This window comes from Falco peregrinus, chromosome 11 (genome assembly GCF_023634155.1).
Source record: "Falco peregrinus isolate bFalPer1 chromosome 11, bFalPer1.pri, whole genome shotgun sequence".
Taxonomy (NCBI): Eukaryota; Metazoa; Chordata; class Aves; order Falconiformes; family Falconidae; genus Falco; species Falco peregrinus.
The window spans coordinates 8,813,544-8,828,599 of NC_073731.1; the positions used below are offsets into that span (position 1 = coordinate 8,813,544).

General features: G+C 40.7%; 2 protein-coding genes across 3 annotated transcripts; both read left to right on the forward strand.

The window, feature by feature from the left end:
* The first annotated feature begins 283 nt into the window (after positions 1–283).
* SNRPB2 (small nuclear ribonucleoprotein polypeptide B2) lies at positions 284–7,577 on the forward strand. Of its 2 annotated transcripts, none has more exons than XM_055816493.1 (7): positions 284–337; positions 703–789; positions 2,426–2,598; positions 4,283–4,423; positions 5,272–5,325; positions 6,584–6,672; positions 7,195–7,577. In XM_055816493.1, the coding sequence occupies exons 2-7, from the start codon at positions 726–728 to the stop codon at positions 7,352–7,354; spliced, it is 681 nt and encodes a 226-aa protein (XP_055672468.1). In that variant the 5' UTR covers positions 284–337; positions 703–725; the 3' UTR covers positions 7,355–7,577. The 2 variants fall into 2 exon arrangements, with proteins under 2 accessions (XP_055672468.1, XP_055672467.1); XM_055816492.1 differs by lacking the exon at positions 284–337 and adding an exon at positions 344–463.
* Positions 7,578–7,732: 155 nt separating this feature from the next.
* OTOR (otoraplin) lies at positions 7,733–14,743 on the forward strand. The gene is made up of 4 exons (XM_055816494.1): positions 7,733–10,661; positions 11,124–11,263; positions 11,830–11,940; positions 14,339–14,743. The coding sequence occupies exons 1-4, from the start codon at positions 10,538–10,540 to the stop codon at positions 14,360–14,362; spliced, it is 399 nt and encodes a 132-aa protein (XP_055672469.1). The 5' UTR covers positions 7,733–10,537; the 3' UTR covers positions 14,363–14,743.
* Positions 14,744–15,056: the final 313 nt, after the last annotated feature.

Sequence of the window (15,056 nt, forward strand, 5' to 3'; positions counted from 1 at the left end):
CCTGCACGTTCCTCTGCCTCTGAGGTGAGAGCCAGGAACAAACGACGGACACGGCTTGCTAACCCGTATCACTTAAACCGGGCTGCTTGACGAGCGCCTTTATGACTCGTTTAGCCCTTTTACGGCGCCGCCTGTAGTGTACGAGCACACACCAGCACCCGCAGCAGACCGAGAGCAGCCCCACCAGCACCGCGGTAGCGGCGCGGCCCCGCGGCGGGCGGCACTGCGCAGGCGCGGCTCGCCATCGGAGCGCTGGCGCTCGGCACATCGATTGCTGCGGGAGCGGCTGTGCTGCCTGCGCGCCCGGGGCGGGCAGCCGCTATCTCGGCGGGAGGAGGTGAGCCAGGCGGCGGCGTGGGGCTGGGGCTCGGGCCCGGCAGGGCGGCGAGGTGGCGGGCTGCCTCGAGGCCGCCTCCGGGCAGTGTCCGAACCGCCGGCCTTGGGGCCCGCCCGTGTGGGGAGGGTAGGAGCGGGACGGGCGTGCGGCCTGCGGGACGGCGGGCAGCCCCGGGGCCTGTCCCAGGCCTCGCGGCGCGGGGAGCGGCGCCGGCCGGCGTGTGCTGCGCTGCCGGGGGGGCCGGGGGGAGGGTGGACCCGGGGCCGCTGCCGGGGGGCCCGGGGGGAGGGTGGACCCGGGGCAGCAGCTCCCCTTCCCGGGGGCCTGGAGCGCGCTAACGGCTCCTTTGTGTGCTCTGCCCCCAGGCCGGTCTGCAGCCGCCGGGAGGATGGACATCAGGCCGAACCACACCATCTACATCAACAACATCAACGACAAGATTAAGAAGGAAGGTACGGGTGCCTGCGGGCCGCCTCCGGGGCGCGGGCGGTGGCACCGGGGCTGGCTGCGGCACGGCGCCGGGCGCTCCCGCAGTGCCGCGCGGGGCGGGGGCGGGAGCCACGCCAGCGCCCGGCTGCGTGTCCTGAAGTAGCAGCGAAAGGCAGTAAACGTGGCACAAAGCTTAAGCCGTTCTGTAAGGCAGGGGCCTCGTTTGTAAGGAAGCTTCTTGTTGCCTCTCTGCTGTAGTTCTGTAGCTAACCGCATAGGTTCGCCATGCTTGTCAGTAACTAACAAGAGGACCAGAGACAATATCCGATGGATGCTAACAGGCCCGTTGGCACGTGTTTCAGTGGTCAGCGGTCCCCTTTTGCTGAAACGTGGAACATCTGCGTGCTCCTCCTTTGCTTTAGCACCGTGCAAAAGCAGCAAGCATGGCATGAGCTGGCCTGCTTGGGATTGCAGCCCTCTCTAGAGAGGTAGAGTTTTAGAGTTCCTTGAGGTGTGCTAGAAAAACCCAAACCAACATTTTCTGGCGGCATATTCAATGTCTGCATAGGGCCATCCACTTTATACTCGTGCTTAGCTTGTAATCTAAAGCCATCACAGTAACTTGTTATGATTTGTGAACTGAGTGGCTGGATCATACTAGAGCTACTTAAATGTTTCTTCAGGGTGGTTTAGAGACAGATCTGAAAGTATAAACAGCTTTGCTGAGAAATTACTAACTTATTCAGTAGAACCATCTTGATAAATTTAACTTGGGGCTTTGTTTGTAGCATGTTGTACCCTCTAAACTACTAAGTCTCCATAATGAAATTGTGTGGTTATGATTTTTAAATGTAGGGTTTCAGATTACCTGTAAAGCTTATAAACGTGTTTTCTTCTTTAATATAGTTTTTGAAGTTATTTTTAAGGAAAGTGTTTTGATAAGAAAACTTTAAAAGGAAAAATACATAGTGCTGTGATTGGTCAAGAGCAGCTGGAGAAAGTGACAGTGGGCTGGTATTGCCAGGTCTTAAGAGCAGTAAACAAGAGGCACTGCTCTTACGCTGCTGAAATATTTCAAATGTAAGATTTGAGAGTTAAAATAGTTATGCAATACAGAGGATTTATTTAGCTTGATTTTGATAAGATTAAGGTTTAATTTGGCATGTAGTGAGGTGATTTTAAATAATGAAAATAAATCTGTTGCCACTGTAAGGTACAGTGTGATCATACAAACATGCACTCTGATCCAGAATATGAAAAAAATTTACGTGCATGAGAATTGAATAAACAGTTACAAACAAAACTTCCAAATTAGCCTTCAAGTAACTATTTTGCTGTGTTCTTGCTTTAAATCGTACCTCTTTACTATTGTGTGTCACAGTATTGATTTTCTGATCAGTCAACGATAGACTGGACAGCGGTACCACTTTTCAATACCTGAATACTTGCGACGTGAAACCAAGCGTTAGACACCAACTTACAAAAACTGGGCAAATAAGCTTGTGCTCATGTAAGATACCACTGTGAGAGTTAAAGCTGGCAAAAAACATTGTTCCTGAAGGACATCCGTAAAGTGGACATTTGCGTGCATAGTATTATACTTTTATATGTATATAATCTATAATCTGTTATGGTCTATTCTTTGTGTATGGTCAACAGAACTGAAGAGATCCCTGTATGCGTTATTCTCACAGTTTGGTCATGTGGTCGACATTGTGGCTTTAAAGACTATGAAGATGCGAGGACAGGCTTTTGTTATATTTAAAGAACTTGGATCATCTACCAATGCTTTGAGACAACTACAAGGCTTTCCGTTTTATGGGAAACCAATGGTAAGTTATTTTGTTAGCTTTTTAAAGAAAAAAAAATTTCCACAGTACAATACAGTGGTTTGGTACTTGCACTGTGTCAGTTAGTTATCACGTGCACTTGTAATTGTGCTGTTATGCAGTGATCTCACATCTTGATGAATATATGTATTTATGCAAGCTAGAAGGATGCCCGAGAGACTGTAGTTAAGACACACAGAGGCTGAGCTTAGCATTTAGGTCTCCTAAGTGATGGCTTTATGTTTTTCTATGCTGGATTAGTTTTTAAGATCTTAAATACTTGTGTTTTACTCACCATGTCTTCTGTTGAACTGATTAAATTCATTCTGTAATGTTACTGAAATTAGGCGCTTTGAGTTAAGCTTATCTAGAGTAAGCTTAATGACTATTATATTTTTAATAAATAGTTAGAATATGAGGCTTCCTTTTTGAGGTAACAATGAGTAGGGTGAAGATCTCTGCAGGTTTACTTTCTAGAAATCAACAGGTGTGACCAGTGATTTGTTTTTTAAATAGATGGCTAGTTCTGCTTATGTGTGCATTGGGTCACCAAACCAAGTAACTGAATTTCAGTATAACTTCAGTGAAACAAAGACACTGCTGGCTGATAGAAAGGGATTTAATAATGTACTCAATAACATGCAGAATAGTACAATAATTGACACATTGTTGCCTGCTTGGATGCAAATGGCCTATTTCACTTCAGTGATAGATGATGTATTAATACTGGCTTTCAGCTCATGGCTTTGAGCGCTAAGGAGATCAGACAGTTGTGTGGCGAGGCCATGAGCTTTTTCCATGAACACTTTCGGATTCTCTGATTAAAACCTTAAAAAGGAATCATGTAAGCTCGGTTCTGTCATGTACCCTTAAAGAGTTTTGTGCTCAGTAAAACTCAATAGGAAATAAAAAGATAAAGGCTTTAGAAGCTTTCAGGTGTACTTCTTTCTTTGAGTATTGCCTGCAGCATGCATACTCTTAAGCCCTAAAGAAAAGCATTTAAAATAAAAGTCTTCCGCTGCCATGTAGTTTTGTACTGAGGTAGTCTCTGACAGCAAAAGCGATAGGATTGTGTGCATATATACTGTTGCACACCTCTATACACATAGGTGAATCTGCTTACCCCCCTGACTTCTGCATTGGGCGGCCCTTGTCAGAAAAATCAATACTGTTGTGCTGCTGACACAACTTATGCAATCAGGTTTGGGCCTTTCTATTTAAGAAGTCTGAATTTTACTGAACTCAGTCTTCTGCAGAGATCTGAAAATCTCCGTAAAATTTTAACTCCCCTTAGAATGGGGTTAAAAAACTCTCAGTTTTTTTTAATAGAAGCTAATGCCAGTTTTGTCAAATTTCCTTATATTGCTTTGTACATGTTACCTCAACAACTGTTAAAAAGATGCTGTTAGATGAATAGGGTTCTGATTTCAATGAGTTATAATTAGCAATTTCCATCTTAGGTGGCTGGGGGTTTTTTTGAGTTCCGTAGTTGTGTTCAGAATTAATTATGAGACTTAGATACTCTGTAAGCATATCTGCAGTTTATAACAACATTTTTAATACAAGAAGTTCCTGCAAAAAAATATGTAAATGCACAGTAGAACACAGGTAACGAAAGTGGTGTAAAAGGTTCAGTATTACCAACTGCAAAATGTGCTGATTTGGTGGTTTTTTTCCCTTTAAAAAGCGTATTCAGTATGCAAAAACAGACTCCGACATAATCTCTAAAATGCGTGGTACTTTTGCTGATAAGGAGAAAAGGAAGGAAAAGAAGAAGGCCAAATCTCTGGAGCAGTCAGCAAATGCACCAAATAAAAAAGTTATCCAGGTAAACTGCTTCTCTGTTTAAAAAGAAAAAACCAGACAAACACAAAAGCTATTTTAAATTAATTTATTTTTTTTTAGGACTTAGGCATTTTCTTTTGGTACTTCTCAATTCCCTGAATTGTGGTCTATTGATATTTAATGCTCTTGAGCACTCACTAGAAGTTGAAGGGGAGCGAGCTGATTATGTAGTCCTTGCTATTTGGGTTTGGGGGGGGTGTTGTTGGTTTTGGGTTTTTTTTTTCCATATTACCAGATGAAAATGAAGATTTTAGGTTAAAGATTTTAGATTAAAGGGCAAAGGTACAATAAACCAAAGTAAAAACTAGCCTGTTTTTAAAAAAATGAAAAAAAAGAGGAGGGATGTGTGCTTATCTTCAGTGCCAGCTTGAAGTGCTCAACCAGCTTTTCTATTCAGTGTTTTAATGCCCTATTTGCTCTATAAGCAATGAAGAATGATAAATGGGAAGAAGGTCATTCATCTACAGTTAGATGAAAAGGACATACCTATTTTTCTCCTATTAGGTATGTCCTGTCTAGGCCTTCATTTTCAAAACTACTTCCTACTTTCTATTAAACTAAATTTTATAATGTGGAGAAACAGTGATTTACTGTATCTGCCAACTCGGCCATTAGTAGCATCAGATACTACTGATGTTTTTCCTTCGAGTGCCTGGGTTTGGAGTTCAGCAACATTAATGTGCTTTATGTTTCCCTGTGGGAAGTGTCTCCTAAGCAACAAATGTTCTTTGGATTGTAGCTTAAAAAAACCTTAACATAATTTGAGTTGTACAGAAATATGGTGATGTGTGCTTAGATATTTCTAACAGAAAACTATTTTGTACTTACTAGGGAGCAACACAAAATTCAGCCAGTGCCCCAGGGACTGCAGCACAGAATCAGCAGGTAATGCTGCTTTTTTGTGTGACTAAAAGCACTAATGTTTAAAAGTAAGATTTGCTGTGAATAATGTTTTTTTACACATGGAAATTTGAGGATATATTATCCAGCTTCCTTTATGGTCTGTGAGACATTGTCTAACAGCTAAATCACAGTAAAACAAAAGAAATCCCACTTTTACTATTATCTGGTTGATATGAAATGCAAGTCTGCAGTTTCTTATTACTGTATGGAAAACGGTATTGTTAACAGATCTGACTTTATTCTTAAATTTGGACTGTGTTTATTACCAGTTCAGAAGTCTTCCCTCTCCCACCGTTGTTAACAAATGCCCTTTAATTTGTTTTGTTCTAGTAGTAGAAAAGGAGAAGGACGACTACACAGGGTGCCAGAATATCTGCCTAACAGCTTTCTCTCAGGAGTTCAGGGGTCCTCTGCTCACTTCTTTATTCTCATAAGTATCTTACTTTCCAAAGGATTGTGTAGAGATGTAGCAATGACTCCCTACTCTTCATTCATCTTGTGTGCTCAGTGACCTTCTGAATGGTTCACATGTATTAGAAGTGGAGGTACTGAAGAGCCAGAATTTGCAGGAGGGCAAATACTATAGAAGAGTGTCTTTGCCTGTCTTACATCTTTCTTGAGTACTGTCATTGAGAATTACAATCGTAATCCACAGGATGTCTTGCTCCCAGTCTGGGTATTCTTTCAGGTATCATTTGCAACAAGGCACAATATGTGTATGTCAGTTTGCATTGAAGCACAACACTAGGTATTTGTTTGAACTTGAGAAGTTTATTTTCTAATGGCACTGCCTGGAATAGTTCCATCAGCTGAAGGAAGTTGTTCTGCTGAGGTATTAACTTACTTGGCACCATTATGAGGGTGTTTGAAGATGTGGTGTCCGATTTCTTTTTAGGTGTCTTGGACAGCACTGCAGCAAGCACTCAGGCACCTGGGTCCCACCCTGGCAGTGCTGAGAGTACTGCAGTATCAGTTGCTGAGTTGCGGACTTTAAATATGACATCTATAACAATACGTTACTGTGATTTTTGTGGAAATAAGAGCCTCTCCAAATTCATATATCCTTGTAAAAGAGACAAGGGGCTCTGCATATTGCATGAAGTTACGCTGAAGTCCAGCTAGCGGTGTTATGAGCAAAACTAAGGATATGCAAGTCATGGTTCAAATAATCATGCAGACAGATGCAGAGGAACAGACAGGTGTGTATAATCTTCTGAGCTTTGATCTCTTGTTGTTGCAGGTGCCTGATAACCCACCAAACTATATCCTTTTCCTTAATAACTTGCCTGAGGAAACAAATGAGATGATGCTGTCCATGTTATTCAATCAGTAAGTTTTGAATAAAGGACCTGTCCTTTGAATTCTTCTGTTACCTGTATGCTTTTCCTCAGTTGGCAAGCTTACTTTTTAGAAATAGGAGCTTCTTCTGAAGGTATTTAATTTTTTTTTGTCTTGCTGCCAAGATTGCAGATGTCAGTTCTGATTACTTGGTTCAGAAAGGAAATACGATATTTTTCATAGCTGGTTTTGATTGTGTTATCTATCACCAATCTGCCTGGGATTTAAGATGGTGACTGTAATGTTAAAGACTTTATGACAGCAGGAGCAGTTTTAAAACTAGTTTTAGTTGCTTCTGCATGTGCACAAGACTGATTAAATTACTTCTGTGTAATGATCCTTAGTTGAGCCATGGTTCTAAGGACGGGGCATATAAAACCCTTCAATTTAAATCTTTCATTAGTAGTAACTATTATATTAGTAGATGCTTATCATAAAGTCTTACGGCTACTGAAGAGAGAGATATTATCAAACTAGGAAATACTATATGACTCTTTTCACCTTATTTTAAAGGTTTCCTGGATTCAAAGAAGTACGCTTAGTGCCTGGGCGCCACGACATTGCATTTGTGGAGTTTGAAAATGAGAATCAAGCAGGAGCTGCTCGAGATGCTCTCCAAGGATTCAAGATTACTCCATCTCATGCCATGAAAATCACTTATGCAAAGAAATAACCGGATGCTTCTATAAAGGAGTTCTGTTGATAGTTGTTTTTGTAATACAATGATACTTTGATCAGCTAGCATGTGTGCCGTTTTCTGCAGAAAACCTAAAACTTGAGTAAAATTGCCGCAATGGCCAGGACACATGTAGGATTTCCGTGGATCTACTGGATAGTAAACTTTTGTGTTGAAATACTAATTTTTATAAAATAAATTCAGTTGATGCTGTTTTCAAGCCATGTTTTTCCTTGAATCTTTCTTATTGTTGATCCGTTAGGCTTGCAGGGTTTATTCACTGTATTGGTTTAACTACTTTTAAGGTGACACTCATTTCTCAGAAGTGAGTGCTGGAAAAACAGCTGTCTTTCCAGAGCAAAAAGCGTGAGCAGGAATACTAGATACCAACATATTCAGAATAAACACTCAATCTTCAGCCTCATTATCAGGGGGACAGCTGCTTTTCAGTAAGAATAATTTTGTCACTTAAGAAAAACAATTTATCATTAGTGGTTGTGGTTTTTTCAGGTACGGGAAATTGGTTGGTTTGACAGCACTGTTGTTCAACTTGGTTTTTTTCTTTATAATGATGGCTGGTAGTAGAAGCAGGTTTGCAGAAGAATCATAGAAGTTTATCTGTTGTCTTCTCTTCTGCTCTTTCCAGCCCTACTACCAGTGACTTTATAAATGGTTTAGGAAGAGCTTTCTGGCTCTTTATGAAGACAATACAGGTGAGCCTGATGGTCCGTTTTTAGGCAGGTTTTTCCAAAATACATGTCCTGATGCATCTGGGTTTGTTGAGGTTTTGGTTTTGTGGTTTTTTCCATTTGTCAAAAACCTTTACAGGTCCTGTTACATGAGATACACAATGCAGTGAAGTAATCAGATGTACAACTTGTAACTGTTAGAAACAATTGGGTGCAAAAGTCACTTCAAAAGCTGAAGTGTTTTGTTCAGATGATGGAAGACCCAGAAAGATATTTTAGGTTAAGAGAATAATGAAGGACTATTTTTGGTGAATCTTGGAGTAGCTGTTACATGGTGTTGGCTAGGATTGCAGTCGGAGCCTTGAAGATTAATGTTTGAGAGGAAGCAGTTGCACAGTGCTTGTCATGCATGTTGCACCATACCTCGCTGCTTGAACACTTTCTCTGTGAGGCCAGTAATTACCCTTTCAGACAAAGAAGCAATGGGATAAAGTTAGCATGGTTTCCTTTAGAAGTAGTTCAGGCAAGTATTAAAGTAGGTGATGTTTAGGCAAGAAACTACAAGGAAGATGTTTTGCATTGTAACAATGGAGGCAGGAGGAAGGATGCCAGAGACTGACCTTTCCTCTGTTACTGTGGCTTGGTGCAGTCCTTTCCTGTGTTGTGTGGGCTTGGCTGTAGCTGCAGAGTGTCTGCCCTAACTTGTGTTCTGAAGCAGTTGAAATCTGACTTAAAACTATCCAGAGTGCTGCAGCTTCAGGGAAACATGATTGCTTTTTATAAAATCTCAGCATACTCTGTAGTTCTGACATGTTCACTCAATTTCTGAGCAAGTGCTATGTTATCTGTAAGTGTAAAACCAGCTACATAAACCACCTTTTTTGCACAATACCTGAAAATTTGAAATTTCATCTGCTCCCAGAGTATATTGCAAGATAATGTGCATTCCACAGTCATCTCCATTACTGTCTTATCTCCATACACGTATTTTTTCACTCTCTCCAGTGATATTTTTTGTGTGTGTGATTTTACAAATACTCTAATACTTGCAAGTGAAAATCATTTCAATGTGCCTGTAAAGTAGCAAAAATGGCTTTAGTATTCAATCATGAGCCTTATGTATTTCCTTCTGCAGTCATAATTTTATTGGTATTGATTATGCTGTCTTCGCATCCCACTAGTCTCTGTATGTGAGACTGCCATTGCATACAACCACTCTTAACCTTGATTCGCTTGGAAGGGTTTGTGTGGAGCTATCTGCCAAGGAAGTTAGGTGCTGTGTGCGGGAAGTTGGCAGAAGGAATAATGGGCTGGAAGATGAGAGGATAATGTGGTGAAGTTAGCTGCGTAACAGGAAGGTCGTGCTAGAAATTGCAAGATATGCTTTCTGTGAAAGTGTGGGATTTTTGATGGCGGCTTCCTCTGTTCTGCTTGTGGACTCAAAGCTGGGAGAGCCAGCAACTCTTCAGGCCTCCTTGTGAATCCGGAGGCACCGTCTCTCTGGAGCACTGTTTGGGGAATTTCCAAACTTGCTCTTGGTCACTTGTAAGGATTGATCCAGACCAGCATTCTGTAGCCTGACAGCTGTGATGCAAATTGCTTACAGCACAGCAACTCCAGTGGTTGTTCCTTTTGTGCGTGTGTGTGCATCTATTAAAATACTCTCTAGAAGTCTTGCCTCCTGTGTGCTAGGACAAGTTTTTGGGAAGTTAGATGAATTCTAGATGTCCTCTCCAAGACCTAAAGAAGACCTTTTAAGTCAGCCTGTGTCATCGTATGTTGTTCAGCATCTTGCATGTGCAATCTCAACTGAGCTCAGCTATATAAATAAAAGTGAAATGATTGCCATCCTGGCAACCTGCGTGTTTTGCTCTCGACTGTGTCTCCCTGTGGAAGGGATCTTGCCTACACAAGTATGTGGTGCTTGAACTCATAGTTTTCAGATTTAAACTGCTGACTTGTGGGGGGTTTTTTACTCTTTTTCAACTCCCTAATAGTTTGTTTACATTTGCATCCACCTGTTAGGGTCCTAGTAGGTTCTGTAAACCTTAACAGGGGAATCTGTGCCACTGAGGGTTTACAGTCCAGTGAAGATTATGCTTGTCAGTGAGTATTTATGAAAATGAAAAACTTTAGGATTTGCAAGCATGTAATTTCCTTTAGTGCTTACCAGGGATTGGCTTAATTTTCACTCTCAAACTTTGCTTTGATTAAGGTAAGATTAAGACAATGGACAACTACAGGAAGGCTTAAAATGTTAAAATAATACAGTTGCTGACTGAAATGTTAATGCAGAATGGCCTTGGGAGGGGATTCAGCTTCATGAGTGGACCCTGAGGTCTTCCTCCCGCCTGCGGCTCCTCTGGTAGGGTGGAATGTTGCTCTGACCCCTTCCCATTGGTGTGGTGTGTTTGTCCAGGTGCCTGCCGCTTCCATAAAAGACGGAGATCACTGGACCCAGCACATTCCGCAAGTGCTGCAGCAAAGAAAAATGACACAACGTGTTCATTGGGTGGTTTTACTTTTGTGTTTTGGATTAATGTGTCATCTTGTAACTGGAATTTTTATGGACAAGCTTGCCAACAATAAGCTGTGTGCTGATGACAACTGTGTCTGTAAGTAATTTTGCATTAATTTTGAGGACAAAATAGCCTCAAAAATGACGAGTTTGCATGCAGTAGTGCAAGGGAAAACTATTTTGTTTATTTAGGTCTATTATATTTGCATTGGGTTCTCAACTGTAAAAGCAGAGTGGGAGGGTTTGTGTGGAATGGCACATGCACTTTTACTGCAAAAAGGGTTTTCTAAAGGACATTATTCACTCAAGTAACGGTAAGTGTATAGAGGAGGATTGTAGATTCCACTGTGATGAAATGGCACATTCTTAAGCTGTTACTTTGCTTACTGAAGAACACAAAACTGAGCAGAAAAAAATCTTGAAGACTATTGATTTCAGGATAACCTACTTTTATTTGTAGGAATAGTTTTATGCGTGTGCATACCAGCATACACGTATTTATGTTTCTCTCTCTAAAAGTATGTATTTTAATTTGTCCATCTCATGTTTTTTTTTCTAGACACCATTTCCCTTGCCAGAGCAGAAGAGGATTATAACGCTCCAGACTGCAGATTCATTAATATTAAAAAAGGGCAGTTGATTTATGTTTACTCAAAACTAGTGAAAGAAAAAGACTCTGGAGAATTCTGGGCTGGAAGTGTAAGAGAAGATACTTGTGTATATGAGCAAACCAGAAGTAGATTAACACACATTTCTGTCGAGAAATGGATGTTAATGCTGAGCTATTGTGGATTTTAAAGCAACAACTTAGTTTTCAAGACAGATGTTTAAACTTAAACTGATTGAGGAGTCTTGAAGGTTTTAATATTTTTTGAATGAAATATCTATATGGTAGTTATGAACTGAACCTTAACAGAAGAGCTCAACAGTTCTTTTCTGCGGCTTTTTGCTGATGGAGGAAAAAGATTTTATCACAGTTAATCATAAAACTCTTAAATTTAAGGGAAGCAAAGACAAATATTAGCTGCATTTATTTAAAAATTCCAGATAAACTCTTAAGTAGTATTAATTTACTCCAACAAATATATGCCTCTATCAGAACTTTTGTAAATGGTTTGTTTCATGTGCCAGCTAATTGGAAACTAGGAAATCTAAAATGAGAGCAAGAAACACTATTAGTAACTGCCTTTGACTAAATCATGAACTAGCTCAAACCAGAAGAGGACTGTTTTAAGGCACCTAATTATACATCTCCTTGCTTGAAGGTTTATGGAGAACAGTATGAAGACCATATGGGGACAGTTGGTTATTTCCCTAGCAGTTTAGTCTCAGAACAACATGTCTATCAAGAAGCAAATAAGACCGTTCCTACAACGGTAAGGAATTTGCAAAAGCCCAGCTGGCTACATAATTATACTTGGCTGTGTAATGCTAATTTGCTGTAAAAACAAATCATAATTGTGGCAGTTGATTGTAGAGTATCACAGATGCTTAGGGATCCAATCTTTGGGCCTTTATACAGGCAAATAGCATCAATAAAATCCCTAACATAAGCTGTGATATTGCAGACATTACAAATACTGCATTAAGGGCTTGCTTCTATTAGAGTTCCTATTGTTTTGAGTAGTATTCCTTCAAGGCCATGTAAATTTTACCTAAAGCTTTCTTTCTTAGAGTCTGGATATTGTGCCACATACTTCAGTAACGTACAAGGGTGCTTTCTATTAATTGTATGTATATATGCACACTGTCATACAGAACTTCTGATTTACTGAAAGTATGCTTGCTTTCTCAAAATAAAGTTATTGGTATGTCAAAAAGCTTTTGGAAACATGTTAGTGTTCTGTGAGTAAGTAGGTGTATTTCTGAAAGGAGGATTGTCCCTTTACTAGCTACAGAGTGTCTCATACACCAGACAGTTCATAATTTTACTAAAGATTGGAAACACTTCACAGAGGATTGGAAGAGGAGGGTCTTTTCTCAGAGACTGGTATGATTTAGCTTACAACTAACACTGGTAGCTTATGTCCATGCTTAGAAACAAATTGACTGGTAGGTTTACAGTAATTACCTTCATCGATACTGAATATTCAGCTATATGCTGTTTTGAAGCATATAGCAAAATAAGATTAGTCTTATCTGGAGTCTTTCATCCTAGGTCCAGATTATAAAATGGGTTTCATTAACACAGAGGAAATAAGTGAAAGGAAGAATTTTGGTTCCTGTTATCAGTTGCTAGGATTTGCATTATAATGTGTCAGACAAGCTTTATTTGAGGAAATGTGAATCTCTGGTAAGTGATTGCTTCTCTTGACACTACATTAGGTTAATTCTGAATTTGGCCCAGGAGCACTGCAGCAATTAGTCACAGAACATGAAAGAATGACTAAAGTGTGTTTCTAAGCTTTTCTTCTCAACAGTATGACAGTCAGCCTGCTGTATGGCAAGCTGAACTGGAAGCAGAGGTAGGGTAAAGCTATGGCTTAGCCGGTAGGCTGACTTGGGGTCCAGAATGGACCATTGTCAGGCTGCAGTGCGGAACTTCAATGGAAAATTTTCATTCACAAAACTACTGACACAGGCTTTCATGTTGTTTTACCCTTAATTTGCATTCTTGCTATGCAGAAACTTTGCAATGAAAACAAAGGGTGATCCAGATACGTTCTTTTCCTTGTTCTGCTGCTCTCTCAGCTGTATATTGCAAGTGTGACTGATGGGGAAAAGTGGTGGTGGTAGCAGCTGCTGTGCTGGAGAGAAGCCTGAAAGAGGGTGTTAGCCTGGGGGTCTCTGTGACTCTGACCTTCCTTTTGTTTTATTTTTTTTCCCCAAAAAGTAACTTTTGCTGTTGGAATCAATATATGCCATTAGCTACAGAGCCCTGCTAATAAACGTTTCTGCCTGTATGCTTCTCTCAGCATCCTTTTGTGCAGCACTAGGTAATCCATGCCTGTTGGTTGCTGTTTAAGCAATAAATCTTAGATATTTTTTTCTCCGTGCTGCTACTTCTGAACCATTGAATCACATTGAATACAATAGACTCAACACAATAGACTGTGTGTACTACAAAGCAGTGTTGGATTGCCTGCCTTCCCTCGATAACTTAAAATTGGCCATTTGCTGGCTAAGATGAGAGTACTTTCATTACCAGTAAGCATCTGTTCTGAAACAGTTCCCTGTCTTTTGCTTCCAGTGGACAGCTATATGTGATACACTGGTCTAATGTAAATGTCGTACAGTTTGAGCACCACATTGTGATAATTCCCTGTAGCAGAATAGAGCTATACATAGCCATATAAGATAATAGCAGGAAGTTAGATGAAAGCAATATGCTGTGGAAGTCTGTCCCATGCTGGAAGTTTTCAAGCAAAATGCTAGTGTTAATTTTCTAGTCACATTTCTCTGTAGCAAGTGTATCGCATATCCTCAGTCTAAGGCATCCTTTTCATGTGTGATTAGGAAGTGTTTTTAAGGATAAAGGGTTACATATGACTGATAAATCCAGGTGTGGATGTGGGAATACAAAAGAAGAGAGAAAAAGGAATAATTTGAAATGCAGAGAGAAGGCCTAATTGACTCTAAAAATTTATGGCAAGAACAAATCATCCCAAAAGAGGAGTCAAAGGACAAAAGACCTTTATCTTTTCCCGAATGCTTTGAGTATATTATAGTGTATTCTGTGTTTGTGTCTACTCATGTACCTTTTGGGGGGATGATAAAGGAACATTAATCCTTCAATAATCTCAAAACATCTTTCCTTTTAACTCTCTTTTTCAGGACATTGATTTCTTCTGTGAATAGTGCTGAAAGTGGTCAGGTAATCTCTCAGCTGCTAGCAGGGAGAACTGACATGAGGAAGCCTAGATGCCTGCCCTGAACACACAGCCCTTCCTATAATGGATTACTGGTTTCACAAACATTCTTCTTTAACACAAGAAAGTTTTCTTTTTAAGGGGAGTGATTTTGGATGAGGGAAATAGTCCCACAGAGGATTTGTTCTTTAGGAGGTTTTTTTTTACCTGCGGATACTTTGTTGCTTGTTAATAAATCTAATAGCCTTTGAATTGCTGTAATTGTGTAGTATAAATATGCTATGTATGGGATTATATGTTCCATCTTGACCTGCATTTTCCTGCCATAATTTTACACCATGCATTAGATATTAAAAATATCTTTCTTGGACTTGCTGGAATAAGTAATTTTTGTTGCAAGAGCTATCCGATGACTGAGAAAGCATCAGTAACTAAATTCGGGCTTTAGCTGTGTGTTGAAGAGTATCTCACCTGCTATGTGTGTGCTAGTATGGTATACTCAAGCCGAAACCATGGCGCAGAGCCACACACTGAAACAGGAGGATGGGGTAAGGCGGGGGGATAGCACCTGGGCTGAGCCACCCCCGGCTCGGAGGCAGCCCTGTCCCCCGTTGCTTCCCCTGAGCCCTGGAACAGAGAGCTGTGGAACAGAGAGCACTGTCAGCCGCTGCTGAGTTCGAAGT